We start from the raw sequence: 19,576 nt of genomic DNA on the forward strand, positions 1-19,576 counted from the left end.
CCAAGATCCCTCTGATCCTCCACACTGCCAGGAGTCTTACCATTAATACTATATTCTGCCATCATATTTCACCTACTAAAATGAACCACTTCACACTTATCTGGGTTGAACTTCGTCTGCCACTTCTCAGCCCAGTTTTGCATCCTGTAAATGTCCCGCTGAAAACTCTGACAGCCCTCCACACTATCCACAACACCCCCAACCTTTGTGTCATCAGCAAACTCATCCCTCCACTTCCCCATCCAGTCCCAGAACAGATCCCTGAGGCACTCCACTGGTGACCAACCTCCATGCAGAATATGACCCACCTACAGCTACTCTTTTGTTATGTAAATATATGTATGTATGTATATACAATGTATTTATAGCTTTTTTCCACTATGTATTGCAATGTATTGCTGCTGCATAACACATTTCGTGACATATGCCAGTGATATTAAATGTTATTCTGATTCTGAAACCTGGCACTATATGTATTCCCCTTTATTTTTAACTTGGGGGGCCTTGTGAGCATTTGTCCATTGTGTGTGTTTTTGACCAGAACATATGGCATGCTCTAGTACTGTAGTTAACGTGCGTTGGTTTTAAACATATTGGCATTTTGCTGGTAAGATATACTGCAGCAGTACTACAAATATCCACTCCAGATTAAACTTCAATACTTTATAAAGACCAAGTTGAGATAAAGTGAAGAAAAGTAGCTTTAATAGTGAAAGAAGGGTGTAGATGTTAATAGGATGCTGTGGTTTATTAGATCACTTAAATTAGTCAACACTGACTGTAAATGGTAAAGCAGCATTTAAACGAGGTGCTGAAAATCTGACATCAAAATGTGTTTTGTTTGTAAACTTTTTTGTCAGTGTTTCAAAGGAACAAGCTTGAATAATCCAGCTGCCTTCAATATAATGGCTTTAGTCCTATCATCAGAATCAGGTTTAATATCACTGGCACATGTTGTGAAATCTGTTAACTTAACGGCTGCAGTACAATGCAATAAATGATAAATATAGGAAAATAATAAATGAAGTACACTAAGTATATATGTATATTAAATAATTAAATTAAGAATAATAGTGCAAAAACAGGAAGAAAAGCAATGAGGTAGTGGTCAAGGGTTCCAATATCTATTTAGAAATCAGGTGGCAGAGGGGAAGAAGTTGTTCCTGAAACTGTTCCTGAATCACTGAGTGTGTGTTCAGGCTCCTGTACTTGCTTGATGATAAGAGCACAAAGCAAAAGTAAACCACTGTGAGTAGTGAAGCTCCATTAGGGAGGCAGTTCATGTTTTGAGTCAGTTAACTTCTGTTTGAATTGAAAGTTAGGAATGTTGCTGTTTATCAGCAACACATTAGCAGGAAAGCATGAAGATGGAGATGAACAAGAGGCTTGAAAGCAAAAAGAAACTGTGGATGCTGTAAAACAAATACCATCTAGATAGTTATCAATCTATTTCTAACTGACCGATTATCTCCATATATTTTTTTGAAAAATGTCTCTTAGCTTTGAAGCAGCAGAAGTTGAGTTAAAAGGTATGAAAGGAAATGTCAGATGAAGTTTTAAATGTAGATATTTTGTTTATGACATTGTTACAAGAGTTACCCCTTGTAATAATGATCAGTGAAGCACAGAGAATCTGTATTGACGGACAAATAACTTCTATTGTTTCAACTAAAAGGCAAATGGGTTCAGAAACTGTCTCCGTGTGCACCCTACTAGGATCCCTGACCCTCCATGAACAGTCAATGAAGAGAAAAAGTATTACCCGGGAAAGAAGTCTGTGCTGACCAGGCATTCTTTGTAGTCCCGATCTCCACGTGTCTGTGAGGTCCTCCTTATCTGCGATAGTTGGTCTCTAGTTGCTGGAGAGTTATTGCTACTGTGTATTTGGAGCTCCTTGACTCTTATAGTGCTCCTCATCCCATTGGCTTTAGGTCACCTGACCTACCTGGTCACTTTCTTACTGGTCATTGTACAGGACTACAACCAACAGCTCTGCCCACCCTAGCCTTATGTATTTGTGTCTTTCAACTCTGACTGGTCCAAACCAGTTAAATGAGGCAACCTAGACAGAGTCTAATGAGATTCCAGATTGCTTCTTTGTTAAGTCTGGAATTTTAAGTAATAAGTAGCTACTCCTCCAAGAGTGGTCTCAGATTCAGCAGGTCATTACCTGAAGTTCCCTGTGTCCACATTCAGTTGCTCTGATTAGGTTGTCCCAGAGCAAGAATCAGTTCAGAGTCCATGCCCTTTACATAACAAATAGCTACTTGCTTGAGAATGGTAACACACATGAAAGTTGCTGGTGAACGCAGCAGGCCAAGCAGCATCTCTAGGAAGAGGTGCAGTCGACGTTTCAGGCCGAGACCCTTCGTCTAGTCCTGACGGAGGGTCTCGGCCTGAAACGTCGACTGCATCTCTTCCTAGAGATGCTGCCTGGCCTGCTGCGTTCACCAGCAACTTTTATGTGTGTTGCTTGAATTTCCAGCATCTGCAGAATTCCTGTTGTTTGCTTGAGAATGGTCTCAGGTTTAGCAGATCATTTCTTGAAGCTCCCTGTGTCCACATTCAGTTGCTCAGATTAGATTATCCAAAAGCAAGAATCAGTTTGGAGTCCACAAAATAGGGGGAAACAAAGACAACTGGTTTGTAGTTTCTTCTGTCCAAATGGATTTTCAACCAGTGACTGGATATCTTGGGGTAGTAGGGAAAAAACTGGAATAGATTAAAAATGTGTGGTATGAATGACTGTTCAGCTCATGCAGTGTGAATTTCTTCACCTACAAATGCAATTTTAATATGATAAACTAATAATTAAACTGATGTACTCTGTTTTGACAAACTCTGAAAATAGCTGCAAGATCACTCTTGAACCAAAAATAAAACTGAAAAAATATTATGGCTTTTTAAATGGATAGGGCGTTGTCCACACAGAGTTCCAGGGCAGCTCCTAACAATTCTGTTCTTCACCAATAAGAATGGATGCCTTATAGTCACTGAAAGTGTCATTTGATGCTATTAAATTGTGGGTGCAACAATATCTTGCATCATACTGAATAATTCCTGCAACTGTCCAAGCAAATTTTGATTCCATTACTTCTCTCATGAAGTTTTAGATTGCATTAGAAATTTGGAACATAGATATTTGTACAGAATTGATTTCTAAAGTAATCGGTGATTGTACTGTATTTTATAGATTTGAAGAACCTTCCCTAATTTTTGACGTCCTGAAGAACTTATCAAATGTAAAGCGATTTGATATGGCAGTGATGTTCATGTCCGATCCTGAACGGAAAGGTAAGCTATTATTATGCTGAAGTTTGAGAAGCTTAGAAACTACAGATGTTGGGCATCTGAAATAAAACAATTGTGCGAAGCACTCAGCAGTCACGTGTTTACAAATTCCTTTGTTTTCTCTTGTCCTCATTAATCTGGAATCTAGACAATCCCATAATTCACAGATTCATTTTGGCAGCTTTGGTTTTGCATATCAGGGATACTCTTTGTCCCTTGCACCACTGCCCGCTCTCTAGCTTAAAACTAACCTGTTTTCTCTTTTCCAGAATATCTTCAACCTGAAGTATTAACTGTTTACCTTTGCATAAGTGTATCCAGCATTCTATGCACTGAGGAACACACTGATTTATTTGATTTGCTTGTAAATCAAGTCAAGTCTATTGTTATTTAACTGTATATATGTGTACCATCAAAGACAGACAATGTTTCTTTGAACCAGGGTGTACAGCACTGTAATATACATAAACAAAAATTACTTATTGCAAGACACAGAACAGATTAATCAGTGACGCTTTGAATGCAATGTGACAGAGATTTCAGAAGCCTAATGAAAGTCAGAGGATGCTGGATGGATGGGTGGAATCCTTGATAATACTAGGGGCCCTGCGTATGTAGCACTCCTGATAAATGTACCTGATGGATGGTAGGGAGATCCCTATGATCCTGTCAGCCTTTCTTAGTCCCTTGTAGGGACTTACGATCCAATACTTGGCTGCTGCTATACCAGATGGAGATGCAACTTGTCAGTGGTAACATAACAGCATATACTTTTCACTGTTAAAAGAGCTGCTTTTTTTTTCCATCTCCTTTGCTAATTTGCTGATATATTTGATGTTATCTGTATAGCTACACCATGCAGAAGTCAAGTCAGAGGCTTGGTATGGGCTGTTTTTTAAAAAAAATTATTTCCCTAAAATCGGAGGACTTGTTAAACAAAATTATTTGTATCTAGAAGGACAAAATCAAAGTTTTTTTTTTGGCTATTTCCTTAAATTTGAAGAGCACAATTGTTTTATTTTGGATTATGTATGTGGGATGGACAAAAAGAAAGCAAGGCATATGAGGATGAGTAAAGATAAAGATTTTATCTTTAAGGTAATTGAGTCCACTGAACAATTGTAACATTTGTAACATTATGAAAAGACAAGCATTGCCAACAACGCTGACCAAAAATAGCCACAGATTTCAGTGTCATGTATAAAACACTCTTTATTGTGATTGGATGAATAACGATCAGGTGCATCCTGCCAGTGCTTTGACTACACAACTCATATAAAGTAGGCAGTTCTGCATAAAGTAAAGTCCTAACATTAATAAACCAATTTCTCAAAACAATGGAAGAAATCCTAATACCTGAACTGGGAAAGTGACAGGCACAAGGTTTTTGAAATTTTTTCTCTTGATTCAGCATTGTGCCACATTATTACCCGGTTCTACCTTTTCACGCTGCAGTAATAATTTGAAGCTATCTTCTAGAGCTTCATTGCAATAGTTGGTCAATAAGTCAAGGGCTATAATAGTTATTTCATTGAATCAAAACGTGATTCACTATCAGTCACTTAGTGTCTCCAGAGCTATTGTCAGCTTTCTTAAACTCGGTTAAATTCTTGTGAAGAATTTAAAGCAAATAGCTGCATTAGTGAAGAAGGGAATATGATTTATATAATAAATAACTGAAAGCATGGACTCACTAGTTAAATGAATGAATACAGCTAATTCACAAATGTTTCTTCATTATAGCAGTAAGTGCTGGGAGTGTCCATATCTAGAAACCCTTGTTTAAAGAGATATGCGGATTGAATAGTAAGCTCTTTTTGAATGTTCCCTATGACTAACGTTTATCACTGGTTCATCTTCTGTAATATTTAGTGTTTATTGCTTTTCAGCAAGACTTGTGGAGAAGTTTAATGACTGTCAATGTAAAGCAAAAATTAATTTTTGTTTTTGCAGTTGTAAAAGAACTATTTGATCATCTACGGAAATCTGGCATTGAAGAACCATTGCTGATAGCATTGAAGAGTAGATACAGTGTTTGAAAGGTTATTTGATTTGACCACATTAACTGTTATTTGTCCATGATTTCCTTCATTAACAGATACTTTAACACAAGGTGTACGTGTGCAGTATTTCTGCTGATCTCCTAAACACAAAATAACCTGCAGATGCTGGGGTCAAAGCAACACTCACAACACACTGGAGGAACTCAGCAGGTCAGGCAGCATCCGTGGAAACGATCAGTGGATGTTTCAAGCCGGAACCCTTCGTCAGGCCTGTAGGAGGAAGGGACAGAGGCCCTATAAAGAAGGTGGGGGGAGGGTGGGAAGGAGAAGGCTGGTGGATTCCAGGTGAAAAACCAGTAAGGGGAAAGATAAAGGGGTGAGGGAAGGGAGGCAGTGAGGAGATAGGCAGGAAAGTCGAAGAAAGAATAGGGGAAAACAATGGGTAGTAGAAGGAGGCGGAACCATGAGGGAGGTGGTAGGCAGCTGGGGGAAGGGTTAGAGTGACATAGGGATAGGGGAAGGGAGGGGGAGGGAATTACCGGAAGTTGGAAAATTCTATGTTCATACCAAGGGGCTGGAGACTACCTAGACGGTATATGAGGTGTTGCTCCTCCAGCCCCTTGGTATGAACGTAGAATTCTCCAGCTTACGGTAATTCCCTCCCCCTCCCTTCCCCTATCCCTATGTCACTCTGCCCCCTCCCCCAGCTGCCTACCACCTCCCTCATGGTTCCTCCTCCTTCCACTACCTATTGTTTTCCCCTATTCTTTCTTCGCCTTTCTTGCCTATCCCCCTCCCTGCTTCCCTTCCCCCACCCCTTTATCTTTCCCCTTACTGGTGTCTCACCTGGAATCTACCAGCCTTCTCCTTCCCACCCTCCCCCCACCTTCTTTATAGGGCCTCTGCTCCTTCCTCCTACAGTCCTGACGAAGGGTTCCGGCCCGAAACATCGACTGATTGTTTCCACGGATGCTGCCCGACCTGCTGAGCTCCTCCAGCTTATTGTGAGTGTTTCTCCTGATCTCCTTTTGTTTGATCAGGTCGCTGATTGATTGATCCTGCTGAAGATCCTGGCACTGAACATTCATTGGGAGATGAGTTTTTTTTTGGAATTTTAGCCATATGTCTAGCTTGACTGAAACTACAGAACATTATCTAAGTGCTGTGGCACTTGAGAAACTTCATCGTAGGATTGTAGGGTGCATGGACTAAGGCGCCACTTTTTGCTGTATGAAAATTTTCACCCTGGACTGTTCTGATTTAGTCTTTCTTTGGCAAATTAAATCCAATTTATTTTTCTGATTTGCATGAGTTCTTGCATTATTTTTTGAGGTATCTGAAAGACTTATTTACATCTATTGCAAATAAAGTGGAGCAAGAATGTTATCTAAGATTTATCTAGCATCAATATTTTAATCCAAGTGTTTTATCAGTCTGAGATTTGCAATGAGCTGGCGTGAACCTGAGTTAAAATGTACAAACTTTAAAAATTTCTACTTGCACTTTATGCATGGTTTGTTTTCCACTTTGGAATTGCAGTTATTAAAGAGTTGAGATGAAAGTTATTAACAATTCTGCACAGAAATATTGTAAGCCATTTGGCTCAATTAATAGACAGCACACGGTATGATCTCTTGCTTCCTAGTTGGAATTGCAGAGATTAGAAGAATGCTCCAAGACAAAAATGCAATAATAGCATTTTTCAAATTTGCAACAAGATTATGAACATGCATACAATATTAAAAGAAAATCTTTTATTATTAAATGCAATAAAAAAGATGGGCTGCTGGTGGTACAGAATGTGCTAAAGAACTCAGTAGAATAAACTTTTAAACTTCCGAAAGCAGAAGCTTCAAAATTAATATTTCAAAATTCCTTTCAAAAAGAAAATTAACTATCTGTATGAGTAGTTCCAAGTAAATAAAGGGAAAATCTATCCAACTGCTTTCAACCAAGCATTTTGCCCAGCAGCTTTGTGGAGAGCCAAGTGCAGAAAAGTTTACTAAATTGTATTGAACAAAAATACTTGGATTAGGAGGTAATAACCAGTATGAAAGCATTTGCTTAGCTTTATAGCAAAATACATTTTTCTTTGTCATTCAAGGTGCTTAAGTGTTCCCAAAAATTATGAAAACCAGAAGATAATACTTTCCAAAGCAGTATAATGTTGAATTGGATTTAATATTGGATTGCTCACAGCCTGGCAATAGAAGTATATTTACAGACAAATTTTCACCTTTCGCCTAAATAGTCAATAATAATCAGAGGGACATGCATTCGTGATGAGCATCTGGAATTTATTAATGTAAGTTCATTGTGTAAAGGATGTGGCAGCCAATTTGTGCACATGAGCTCTTTCAAATGTACCCTTGTGGTAATATACAGATTATTTTGAATTGGAAATATTGATTTGCCAGAAGGCCATTAGAGAAATCTTTTCTTCAAATTGTACCAGTTTGTATCCTGCTGAGCTATAGCCTGACATCTCAAACAGAAGAGTTTTCTAATAGTGCTATGCTTAGTTCTGGAACAACAGTTTGAGTTATGGAACATCCATCCGGCAGTCAAGTCTTGTCCTTTCTATCTGCCAAGGGAGTTTTCAGCCTTCATCCTGGTTGCAGTGTACACTCTATTTCGACCCAACATCATGCTAGCACTGGAGGAGCTGAGCACTGTGATCAACAATCATGAGGCAGTGCACCTTGATGTGTTCCCGATCATTGCAAGGGACTTAAACCAGGTCAGCTTGAAGTCATTGAGCAACTACCACCAGTATGTCACCTGTGGAACCAGAGGAGTCAAAATACTGGACTACTTGTTGTACCACCATCAAGAACGCTTCCTGTACCATCCCATGCCTGCACTTTGACTGTACTTATACTCCCAGCATAGAGGCAGAGAGCCAGGATTGTGGCACCTCTCGTGAGGACTGAGAACATATAGTCAAAAGAGGCAAAGGAACATGTACAAAGACTTCATCAGGACTGGAAAGAACAATGAGAACTTAGAGCAAGAAGGTGGGGGGAGTTGGTTGACATGGGTTTTCAGTACCCTTACAGGTATGTCATTAGGACCTGACGCCATGTGAGGATTCGCTCTCTTGAAAGGTGTTCTGATGTTGGCTTCAGACAGATATGATTGTCGGTGAAACCCGATTATAGATTGGGAGACCGCTTTGCAGAGCACCAGAAGAAGTGTGATCTTGTGTTATTCTGGTGAACACCTACTTCAATTCTACTTCCCATTTCCATTCTGACATGTCAGTCCATGGCTTCCTCTACTGCCACGATGAAGCCACATTCAGGTTGGAAGCAACACCTTGTACTCCGTCTGGGTTGCCTCCAACCTGATGGCATGAACACCAATTTCACGAACATGGTAATTGTGCCTGCTCTCCCTCCTCCCACCCCCCACTTTACCATTCCCATTCCCTCTCACATCTCCTTAGCTGCCCATCATCTCCTTCTGATGCTCCTCCCCCTTCCCTTCGATGTTTTTCTACCCTCTTCTATCAGATTCCACCTTCTCTTGTCCTTTATCTCTTTAGCTATCGGCTTCCCAGCTCTTCACTTCACCCCTCCCCCCATTTCACCTATTACCTACCATCTTGTACTACTTCCTTCCCTCACCCCACCTTGCTCTAACTTTTCATCTTTTTTTTACAATCCTGATGAAGGGACTCGGCACGATAATTTGACTGTTTACTCTTCCATAGATGCTGCCTGTCCTACTGAGTTCCTCCTGCATTTTGTGTGTATTGCTTGGGTTTACAGCTTCTGTAGATTTTCCCATCGTCGAATATGCCATGGTTGTCTCTGACTTCAAGACTTGTGTGTTTAAGTGTGTGCCTTCAAGAATGTACCAGACATACCCAAATCAGAAGATTCACAGGCTAGACTTGTGCTGTTCATGACCAGTGATCCAGAGTTCCAGGTATGATCTACAAAGGGCTATCTTAGAACAAAAAAGCAATTCCAAATGAATTTGGAGACAAAATCAGATGAACTTCAGCTGTGCCAGGGTTTGCAGGCTATTAACTTTTTTCGAGGTGAAACCTATCATCATAAATGGATGCGATGCTTGACTCTCCAATGAGCTGAACACTGTCCTTTGAAAGAAAATTTCAAAGTGTGCCAAAAAAGGTGTTCAGATTATAGGCCTCTGAGATGGATGTCACAGGGCTGCCAGATGCTGCAGGGAGTGTGAATCCCTGCAGCATCTGGTGACCCTGTCATATCTGTCTTGAGATGACATCAGAACATCTTTCAAGAGGGTGAACCCTCAAAAGGCTTCAGGCCCTGATGGTGTACCTGGTAGGGGACCGAAAACCAGCGTCAACCAACTGGTGGAAGTGTTCAAGGATATGTTCAATCTTTTGCTGCTGCAGTTGGAGGTTTCCAGAGGTTTCAAAAAGGCATCAATCATATCAGTGACCAAGAAGAACAGGATTGTTTCCTACAATAATTATTGCCCAGAAGCACTTATGAGGAAGTGCTTGGAGAGGTTGTTCATGGCTAAAATTAATCCCTGCCTGAGCAAGGACCTGGACACCATGCACAAAATGCTGGAGGAACTCAGCAGGCCAGTCAGCACCTAGGGAAAGAGTACAGTCGACGTTTTGGGCTAAATCCCTTCAGCAGGACCTAGACATACTGCAATTTGCCTACTGCCACAATAAGTATACAGCAGATGCAATCTCACTGGCTCTCCATTCGGTCTTGGATCACATCGACAACAGCAATACCTATGTTAAACTGCTGTTAATAAATTACAGGTCAGCATTCAACACCATCATCCTCTCAGTACTAATAAACAAGTCAAGTCAAGTCACTTTTTATTGTCATTTCGACCATAACTGCTGGTACAGTACACTGTAAAAACTAGATAACGTTTTTCAGGACCATGGTGCTACATGAACAATACAAAAACTACACTGAACTACATAAAAAACAACACAAAACTACACTAGACTACAGACCTACCCAGGACTGCATAAAGTGCACAAAACAGTGCAGGCATTACAATAAATAATGAACATTCGAAGAAGGAAGTCTGAGAGTCGGAGCGGGAGTGCGGAGAAAGACATTTTTAAAATTTTCTTTTTTTTTCTCCAACGGCGTTCAGAGAGGCGGGACTGCGCAGGCGTGTGACGTTGGGCAGTGCAGCGCGGCAGATTTAAAAGAAACAGAGCCTCATACAGCGGGCAGTGGAGTTTGCGGGCTGCGGAGTGAGCCGGGAGCAGAGTGAAGGCTTAAGGGCTTCGGCTCAACGGGCTTAGGCGGAAACGGGCGAGGCGAGGAAGGTTTGGTATTCATTTTCTGTTGTTATTTGAGGAGAGGGGCTGTATGAGTGTGAGGGCAGTTTGTTGTTCTTGGTGTCGGATGTGGGAAGCCCTGGAGTCTATAAGCCTCCCGGACGTCCACATCTGCGCCAGGTACGCCGAGATGCAGCTCCTAAGGGACTACGTTAGGGAACTGGAGCTGCAGCTCAATGACCTTCATCTGGTCAGGGAGAGTGAGGAGTTGATAGAGAGGAGTTATACGCAGGTGGTCACACCGGGTCCACGGGAGGCAGACAAGTGGGTCACGGTTAGGGGGAAGGGGAAGAGTCAGGTAATAGAGAATACCCCGGTGGCTGTGCCCCTTAACAATAGGTACTCCTGTTTGAGTACTGTTGGGGGGGGACAGCTTACCCGGGGGAAGTGACAGTGGCCGTGCCTCCGGCACAGAGTCCGGCCCTGTAGCTCAGAAGGGTAGGGAAAGGAAGAGGAGGGCAGTTGTGATTGGGGACTCGATAGTAAGGGGGTCAGATAGGCGATTCTGTGGACGCAGTCCAGAGACCCGGATGGTAGTTTACCTCCCTGGTGCCAGGGTCTGGGATATTTCTGATCGTGTTCAAGATATCCTGAAGTGGGAGGGTGAGGAGCCAGAGGTCGTGGTACGTATAGGTACCAATGACATAGATAGGAAAAGGGAAGAGGTCCTGAAAGGAGAATATAGGGAGCTAGGAAGGGATTGAGAAAAAGGACCGCAAAGGTAGTAATCTCGGGATTACTGCCTGTGCCACGCGACAGTGAGAGTAGGAATGCGATGAGGTGGAGGATAAATGCGTGGCTGAGGGATTGGAGCAGGAGGTAGAGATTCAAGTTTTTGGATCATTGGGACCTCTTTTGGCGCAGGCGTGACCTGTACAAAAAGGACGGGTTGCACTTGAATCCGAGGGGGACCAATATCCTGGCAGGGAGATTAGCGAGGGCTACTGAGGTGACTTTAAACTAGAATGGATGGGGGGTGGGAATCAAATTAAAGAGGCTAGGCGAGAGGAGGTTAGTTCACAACAGGGGGATGGGAACCAGTGCAGAGAGACAGAGGGGTGTAAAGTGAGGATAGAAGCAAAAAGTACTATGGAGAAAAGTAGAAGTGGCAGGCCAACAAATCCAGGGCAAGCATCAAAAAGGGCCACTTTTCAACATAATTGTATAAGGGCTAAGAGAGTTGTAAAAGAGCGCCTGAAGGCTTTGTGTGTCAATGCAAGGAGCATTTGTAACAAGGTGGATGAATTGAAAGGTGCAAATTGTTATTAATGATTATGATATAGTTGGGATCACAGAGACATGGCTCCAGGGTGACCAAGGATGGGAGCTCAACGTTCAGGGATATTCAATATTCAGGAGGGATAGACATGAAAGAAAAGGAGGTGGGGTAGCATGCTGGTTAGAGAGGAGATTAACGCAATAGAAAGGAAGGACATAAGCCGGGAAGATGTGGAATCGATATGGGTAGAGCTGCGTAACACTAAGGGGCAGAAGACGCTGGTGGGAGTTGTGTACAGGCCACCTAACAGTAGTAGTGAGGTCGGAGATGGTATTAAACAGGAAATTAGAAATGTGTGCAATAAAGGAACAGCAGTTATAATGGGTGACTTCAAACTACATGTAGATTGGGTGAACCAAATTGGTAAAGGTGCTGAGGAAGAGGATTTCTTGGAATGTATGCGGGATGGTTTTTTTGAACCAACATGTCGAGGAACCGACTAGAGAGCAGGCTATTCTAGACTGGGTTTTGAGCAATGAGGAAGGGTTAATTAGCAATCTTGTCGTGAGAGGCCCCTTGGGTAAGAGTGACCATAATATGGTGGAATTCTTCATTAAGATGGAGAGTGACATAGTTAATTCAGAAACAAAGGTTCTGAACTTAGGGGTAACTTTGAAGGTATGAGACGTGAATTAGCTAAGGTAGACTGGCAAATGACACTTAAAGGTTTGACGGTGGATATGCAATGGCAAGCATTTAAAGGTTGCATGGATGAACTACAACAAATGTTCATCCCAGTTTGGCAAAAGAATAAATCAAGGAAGATAGTGCACCCGTGGCTGACAAGAGAAATTGGGGATAGTATCAATTCCAAAGAAGAAGCATACAAATTAACCAGAAAAAGTGGCTCACCTGAGGACTGGGAGAAATTCAGAGTTCAGCAGAGGAGGGCAAAGGGCTTAATTAGGAAGGGGAAAAAAGATTATGAGAGAAAACTGGCAGGGAACATAAAAACTGACTGTAAAAGCTTTATAGGTATGTAAAAAGGAAAAGACTGGTAAAGACAAATGTAGATCCCCTACAGACAGAAACAGGTGAATTGATTATGGGGAGCAAGGACATGGCAGACCAATTGAATAATTACTTTGGTTTTGTCTTCACTAAGGAGGACATAAATAATCTTCCAGAAATAGTAGGGGACAGAGCGTCCAGTGAGATGGAGGAACTGAATGAAATACATGTTAGTAGGGAAGTGGTGTTGGGTAAATTGAAGGGATTAAAGGCAGATAAATCCCCAGGGCCAGATGGTCTGCATCCCAGAGTGCTTAAGGAAGTAGCCCAAGAAATAGTGGATACATTAGTGATGATTTTTCAAAACTCGTTAGATTCTGGACTAGTTCCTGAAGATTGGAGGGTGTTTAATGTAACCCCACTTTTTAAAAAAGGAGGGAGAGAAAAACCGGGGAATTATAGACCGGTTAGCCTGACGTCGGTGGTGGGGAAACTGCTGGAGTCAGTTATCAAAGATGTGATAACAGCACATTTGGAAAGCGGTGAAATCATCAGACAAAGTCAGCATGGATTTGTGAAAGGAAAATCATGTCTGACAAATCTCATAGAATTTTTTGAGGATGTAATTAGTAGAGTGGATAGGGGAGAACCAGTGGATGTGGTATATTTGGATTTTCAAAAGGCTTTCGACAAGGTCCCACACAGGAGATTAGTGTGCAACCTTAAAGCACACGGTATTGGGGGTAAGGTATTGATGTGGATAGAGAATTGGTTGGCAGACAGGAAGCAAAGAGTGGGAATAAACGGGACCTTTTCAGAATGGCAGGCAGTGACTAGTGGGGTACCGCAAGGCTCAGTGCTAGGACCCCAGTTGTTTACAATATATATTAATGACTTGGATGAGAGAATTAAATGCAGCATCTCCAAGTTTGCAGATGACATGATGCTGGGCAACAGTGTTAGCTGTGAGGAGGATGCTAAGAGGATGCAGGGTGACTTGGATAGGTTGGGTGAGTGGGCAAATTCATGGCAGATGCAATTTAATGTGGATAAATGTGAGGTTATCCACTTCGGTGGCAAAAATAGGAAAACAGATTATTATCTGAATGGTCACCGATTAGGAAAAGGGGAGGTGCAACGAGACCTGGGTGTCATTATACACCAGTCATTGACAGTGGGCATGCAGGTACAGCAGGCAGTGAAAAAGGCGAATGGTATGCTGGCATTTATAGTGAGAGGATTCGAGTACAGGAGCAGGGAGATACTACTGCAGTTGTACAAGGCCTTGGTGAGACCACACCTGGAGTATTGTGTGCAGTTTTGGTCCCCTAATCTGAGGAAAGACATCCTTGCCATAGAGGGAGTACAAAGAAGGTTCACCAGATTGATTCCTGGGATGGCAGGACTTTCATATGAAGAAAGACCGGATGAACTGAGCTTGTACTCGTTGGAATTTAGAAAATTGAGGGGGGATCTGATTGAATCGTATAAAATCCTAAGGGGATTGGACAGGCTAGATGCAGGAAGATTGCTCCCGATGTTGGGGAAGTCCAGAACGAGGGGTCACAGTTTGAGGATAAAGGGGAAGCCTTTTAGGACCGAGATGAGGAAAAACTTCTTCACACAGAGTGGTGAATCTGTGGAATTCTCTGCCACAGGAAACAGTTGAGGCCAGTTCATTGGCTATATTTAAGAGGGCGTTAGATATGGCCCTTGTGGCTACGGGGATCAGGGGGTATGGAGGGAAGGCTGGTGCAGGGTTCTGAGTTGGATGATCAGCCATGATCATAATAAATGGCAGTGTAGGCTCGAAGGGCCGAATGGCCTACTCCTGCACCTATTTTCTATGTTTCTATGTTACTATGTAAGACAATATGCACAGTAGAGGGCAGTAGATTGGTGTCAGTCCAGGCTCTGGGTATTGAGGAGTCTGATGACTTGGGAGAAAAATCTTACATAGTCTGGTCGTGAGAGCCCAAATACTTTGATGCCTTTTGCCAGATGGTAGGAGGGAGAAGAGTTCGTATGAGGGGTGTGTGGGGTCCTTCGTAATGCTGTTTGCTTTATGGATTCAGCGTACGGTGTAAATTTCTGTAATGGTGGGAAGAGAGATCCCGATGATCTTCCCAGCTGACCTCACTATCCGCTGCAGGGTCTTGCGATCTGAGATGGTGCAATTTTCGAACCAGGCAGTAATGTACCTGCTCAGGATGCTCTCAATACAACCTCTGTAGAATGTGGTGAGGATGGGGGGTGGGAGATGGACTTTTCTCAGCCTTCGCAGAATGTAGAGAAGCTGCTGGGCTTTCTTTGCTATGGAGCTGGTGTTGAGGGACCAGGTGAGATTCTCCGCCAGGTGAACACCAAGAAATCTGGTGCTCTTAACAATCTCTACGGAGAAGTCATTGATGTTCAGCGGAGGGTGGTCGTTCTGTGTCCTCCTGAAGTCAACAACCATATCTATTGTTTTGTTCACATTCAGAGACAGGTTGTTGGCTCTGCACCAGTCCATTAACTGCTGCACCTCCTCTCTGTATGCTGACTCATTGTTCTTGTTCATGAGACCCTGCACGGTCGTGTCATCGGTGAACTTGATGTGGTTCGAGCTGTGTGTTGCAGCACAGTCGTGGGTCAGCAGAGTGAAAAGCAGTGGACTGAGCACACAGCCCTGGGGGGCCCCCGTGCTCAGTATGATGGTGTTGGAGATGCTGCTTCTAATCCAGACTGACTGAGGTCTCCCAGTCAGGAAGTCTGGGATCCAGTTGCAGAGGAAGGTGTTCAGGTCCAGTAGGCTCAGTTTTCCAATCAGTTTCTGAGGAATGATTGTGTTGAATGTTGAACTGAAGTCTATGAACAGCATTCGAACATATGTGTCTTTTTTGTCCAGGTGGAGGGTGATAGCAATGGTGTCATCTGTTGCAGCGGTTGGGACGGTGCGTGAACTGCAGGGGGTCCAGTGAGGCGGGCAGCAGGGTCTTGATGTGCCTCATGACGAGCCTCTCGAAACACTTCATGATGATGGATGTGAGTGCGACGGGTCGGTAGTCGTTGAGGCAGGACACTGAAGACTTCTTTGGCATGGGGACAATAGTGGCTGCCTTGAAGCACGTAGGAACGACGGCGCTGCTCAGGGAGATGTTGAAGATGTCAGTGAGAATTTCAGCTAGCTGGTCTACACATCCTCTAAGTACTCTGCCAGGAATGTTGTCTGGTCCAGCAGCCTTCCGTGAGTTGACCCTACACAGGGTTCTCCTCACATTGGCCACAGTAAGACACAGCACCTGGTCGTTTGGAGGAGGGGTGGTCTTCCTCGCCACCATGTCATTTTCCACCTCAAAATGAGTGTGGAAGTTATTCAACACATCTGGGAGGGAGGCATCACCAGCACAAGCAGGTGATGTTGTCCTGTAGTTGGTGATGTACTGAATGCACTTCCACATGCATCACGTGTCGCCACTGTCCTGGAGGTGGCTGTGGATTCACTGTGCATGTGCACGCTTTGCCTCTCTGATGGCCCGGGACAGTTTGGCCCTCGCTGTTGTTAGGGCTGCCTTGTCACCTGCTCTGAAGGCGGAGTCACGGGTCCTCAGCAGTGCACGCACCTCTGTGGTCATCCATGGCTTCTGGTTAGCGCGTGTAGTGATGGTCCTGGCCACGGTGACGTCATCAATGCACTTGCTGATGTAGCTAGTCACTGTACTCCTCTAAGTTGGTAGAGTCACCATCGGTTGCAGCCTCCCTGAACATGTGCCAGTCAGTGTGCTCAAAGCAGTCCTGAAGAGCAGAGATGGCTCCTGCTGGTCAGGTTTTCACCTGCTTCTGAACTGGTCTGGAGCACCTGACGAACAGTCTGTATGCTGGGATTAGCATAACAGAGATATGATCTGAGTAGCCGAGGTGGGAGTGGGGCTCTGCCCAGTACATATCAGGAATGTTTGTGTAAGCAAGGTCCAACGCGTTCGCCCCTCTCGTTGCAAAGTCCAGGTTCTGATGAATCTGGGGAGCACTGACTTAAGGTTCGTGTGGTTAAAATCTCCAGCGACAATGAACAGTCCATTGGGGTGTGGATTCTGCAGTTCGCTAATAGCCCCATACAGTTCACAGAGCACCTCCTTAGCATTAGCGCTGGGGGGAATGTAGACACCGACAGCGGTGAATTCCCGTGGTAAATAAAATGGTCTACATCCAACAGTCACAAACTCCACTAGCAATGAGCAGTATCATGAAACCAGCACAGAGTTCTTGCACCACTCCGTGTTGATGTATATACACAAGTCACCACCACGAGTCTTACCAGAAAGAGCTGCATCTCTGTCCACTCAAAACAAGATGAGCCCATCCAGCTGAATGGCAGCGTCCGGGATTCCATCGGTGAGCCACGCTTCTGTGAAAACATACGCACAGCAAACACTGTACTCCCGCCGAGTATTTCCTTGGAGTCGGATGTAGTCCAATTTATTGTCCAGGGAGCAGACATTGGAGAGCAGAATGAACGGGAGAGTTCCAAAACCTAGGCTTCTATGCTTCCCTCTGCAACTGGGTCCTTGACTTCCTTATCAGGAGACCAGGCTTTGCAGATCGGAAATAGCATCTCCTCCTTGCTGACAATCAACACTGGCGCATCTCAAGGATGTGAGCTTAGCCCACTGCTTGACTCTCTCTACACCCACGTCTGTGTGGCTAGTCATAAGTATGTGATTCTGCAGGTGCTGGAAATCCAGAGTAATGCACTGAGTAATGCTGGAGGAACTCGGGTCAAGCAGCAGCTTTGGAAAGGAACACGGGGTCAATGCTTCAGGCTGAGACCCTTCGTCAGTGCAACAAAGAAAGGAGGAAGAAGTGGGGTTCCCAACCTTTATTATGCCACGGGCTCTTGCCATTAACCAAGGGATTGTGGACCCCAGGTTGGGCAGCCCTGAGAAGGTGGGGGGAAGGGAAAGAATACAAGCTGGCAGGTCATAAAGGTGAGAAGGAGGGTGGGTGGGAGATGGGGAATGAAGTGAGAAGCTGGGAGGTGATGGGTGGAAAAGGTACAAGGCTAAAGAAGAAGGAACTAATAGGAGAGGAGAGTGAACTCTGGGAGAAAGGGAAGGAGGAGGGGCACCGGGGGAGGTGATGGACAGGTGAGGAAGAAGGGGTAAGAGGGAAACCAGTATGGGGAATGGAAAAGGGCAGAATGGGAATGGGGAGAAATTACTGGAAGTTAAAGAAATGGTAGAGCTAAAGAAATGAAACAATTTTTGAAGCCATGGAGAACGAATGCATTAACTGCTGGTAATTTCTTCACCCCACCCCACCCCACACCCCCACTTGATGCCAAAGAGTTGAAGGAGAATGATCAAGTACTGTAAATATTTGGTGAAGACGGAAAGTCTTACAAAATATCTAAGAACTGCAAATATGTCCAGTCCTCTCACCAAACCCTCAACCTTGCTTAGCACAATGCAAAGGAAATTCAGTAGTTCACCCTGATGGTGTACTGATGAATTTAACTTCCAAGACATTCTTACGTCACTTTGAGAGGCATGCCCTCTGGAAAAAGAATAGTGTGTGCTAATAACTAGTACATAGGGATGTGGATGGTGCTTATGTGATAATAGGGAAACACAGACAAGGCCTAGAAGTGGAGACATGGAGCGCAGCAGTGACAACATCCGAGTTCCAGGAACTTCGTTAATTATGTTATACTGTGCACCTATTATTACCATAGAAAGTTGGATATTTTTTTGTTAGACCTCTGTATAATCATGGATGGAATCTTTTACTTAATTAAGTATTCCTGTAGCTACCATGCTGTTTTTTTTAAAAAATGGAGCTAATGTAAATTGTAATGTAACTGAGAATGTAAAAGTTCTACCAAATTCATACAGGTAGATCAGCTTTGACTGGACTCCTGGTGTGCTCTAGTTTTCTAATAAATCTGTTATTTGGAGCACCAGCTCCCTGTGACTTTTCAGTTTGCTCCTACACTGGCAATTTAATATTAATGTAGAACAAGTTTTACTACTTAATGGAGTGTACTGTAAGTGCTTTATCATTCACAATTTGCTCAAACAAATTATACTAAATGTACGTCTTTCTGTGAAGAGAGGTTTGGGACTTACTCCTCTGTGAATCTTTGGGCAAAATATGAGCTTCACTCCCATTGGTTATTACAGTATCAATATTAAGATTGCAGAATTATGTCTCTATTGTTTTTGCATTTTCATAAACATTTATAGAATAAACTGCAGTGTCAGGAGATTTAAATGGAGTTAGTAAGAGGTAAATAGAGAATGCAGAGAATGTAAATGTAAAATACAGCAGAAGGCTTTGCAATATTTTGTCTTATTCCACATTTAACCACAAATCTTACAAGGCCTGTATAATGGAGTATGACAATATATAATTATTATTTTTACTGAAGTGTCAAGTGTAAACTTCCCACTTAATATCAGCAATTTAGAATGATTATGATAAATATTCCTAAACCATTATTGGTACTCTGTATCATGCAGATCCCCAGTCTATTTCAATTAGATTAGATTAGATTCAACTTTATTGTTATTGTGCCGAGTACAGATACAAAGCCAATGAAATGCATTTAGCATCTGACCAGAAATGCAAAGAATAGTGTTATTTACAAAATAACTGCAAATTAAAAAAGTGCTACAGCACACAAATATAAAAGTACTGAGACAGTACAATACGGATGCAATACTGCTTAGCGCTGTGATGAGAGGTTCAGCAGTGTCACAG

At 43.1% G+C, this 19,576-nt stretch overlaps 1 protein-coding gene across 1 annotated transcript in view; it reads left to right on the plus strand.

The window, feature by feature from the left end:
- Window positions 1-5,515, plus strand: part of rpap3 (RNA polymerase II associated protein 3) — a 58,297-nt gene extending 52,782 nt beyond the window's left edge. The window contains exons 15-16 of the mRNA XM_072268262.1: window positions 3,194-3,294; window positions 5,245-5,515. Coding sequence (XP_072124363.1) covers window positions 3,194-3,294; window positions 5,245-5,330 — 187 coding nt within the window. The 3' untranslated portion in view covers window positions 5,331-5,515. The remainder of the gene's footprint in view (window positions 1-3,193; window positions 3,295-5,244) is intronic.
- Window positions 5,516-19,576: the final 14,061 nt, after the last annotated feature.

This window comes from Mobula birostris, chromosome 9 (assembly GCF_030028105.1).
Source record: "Mobula birostris isolate sMobBir1 chromosome 9, sMobBir1.hap1, whole genome shotgun sequence".
NCBI lineage: Eukaryota > Metazoa > Chordata > Chondrichthyes > Myliobatiformes > Myliobatidae > Mobula > Mobula birostris.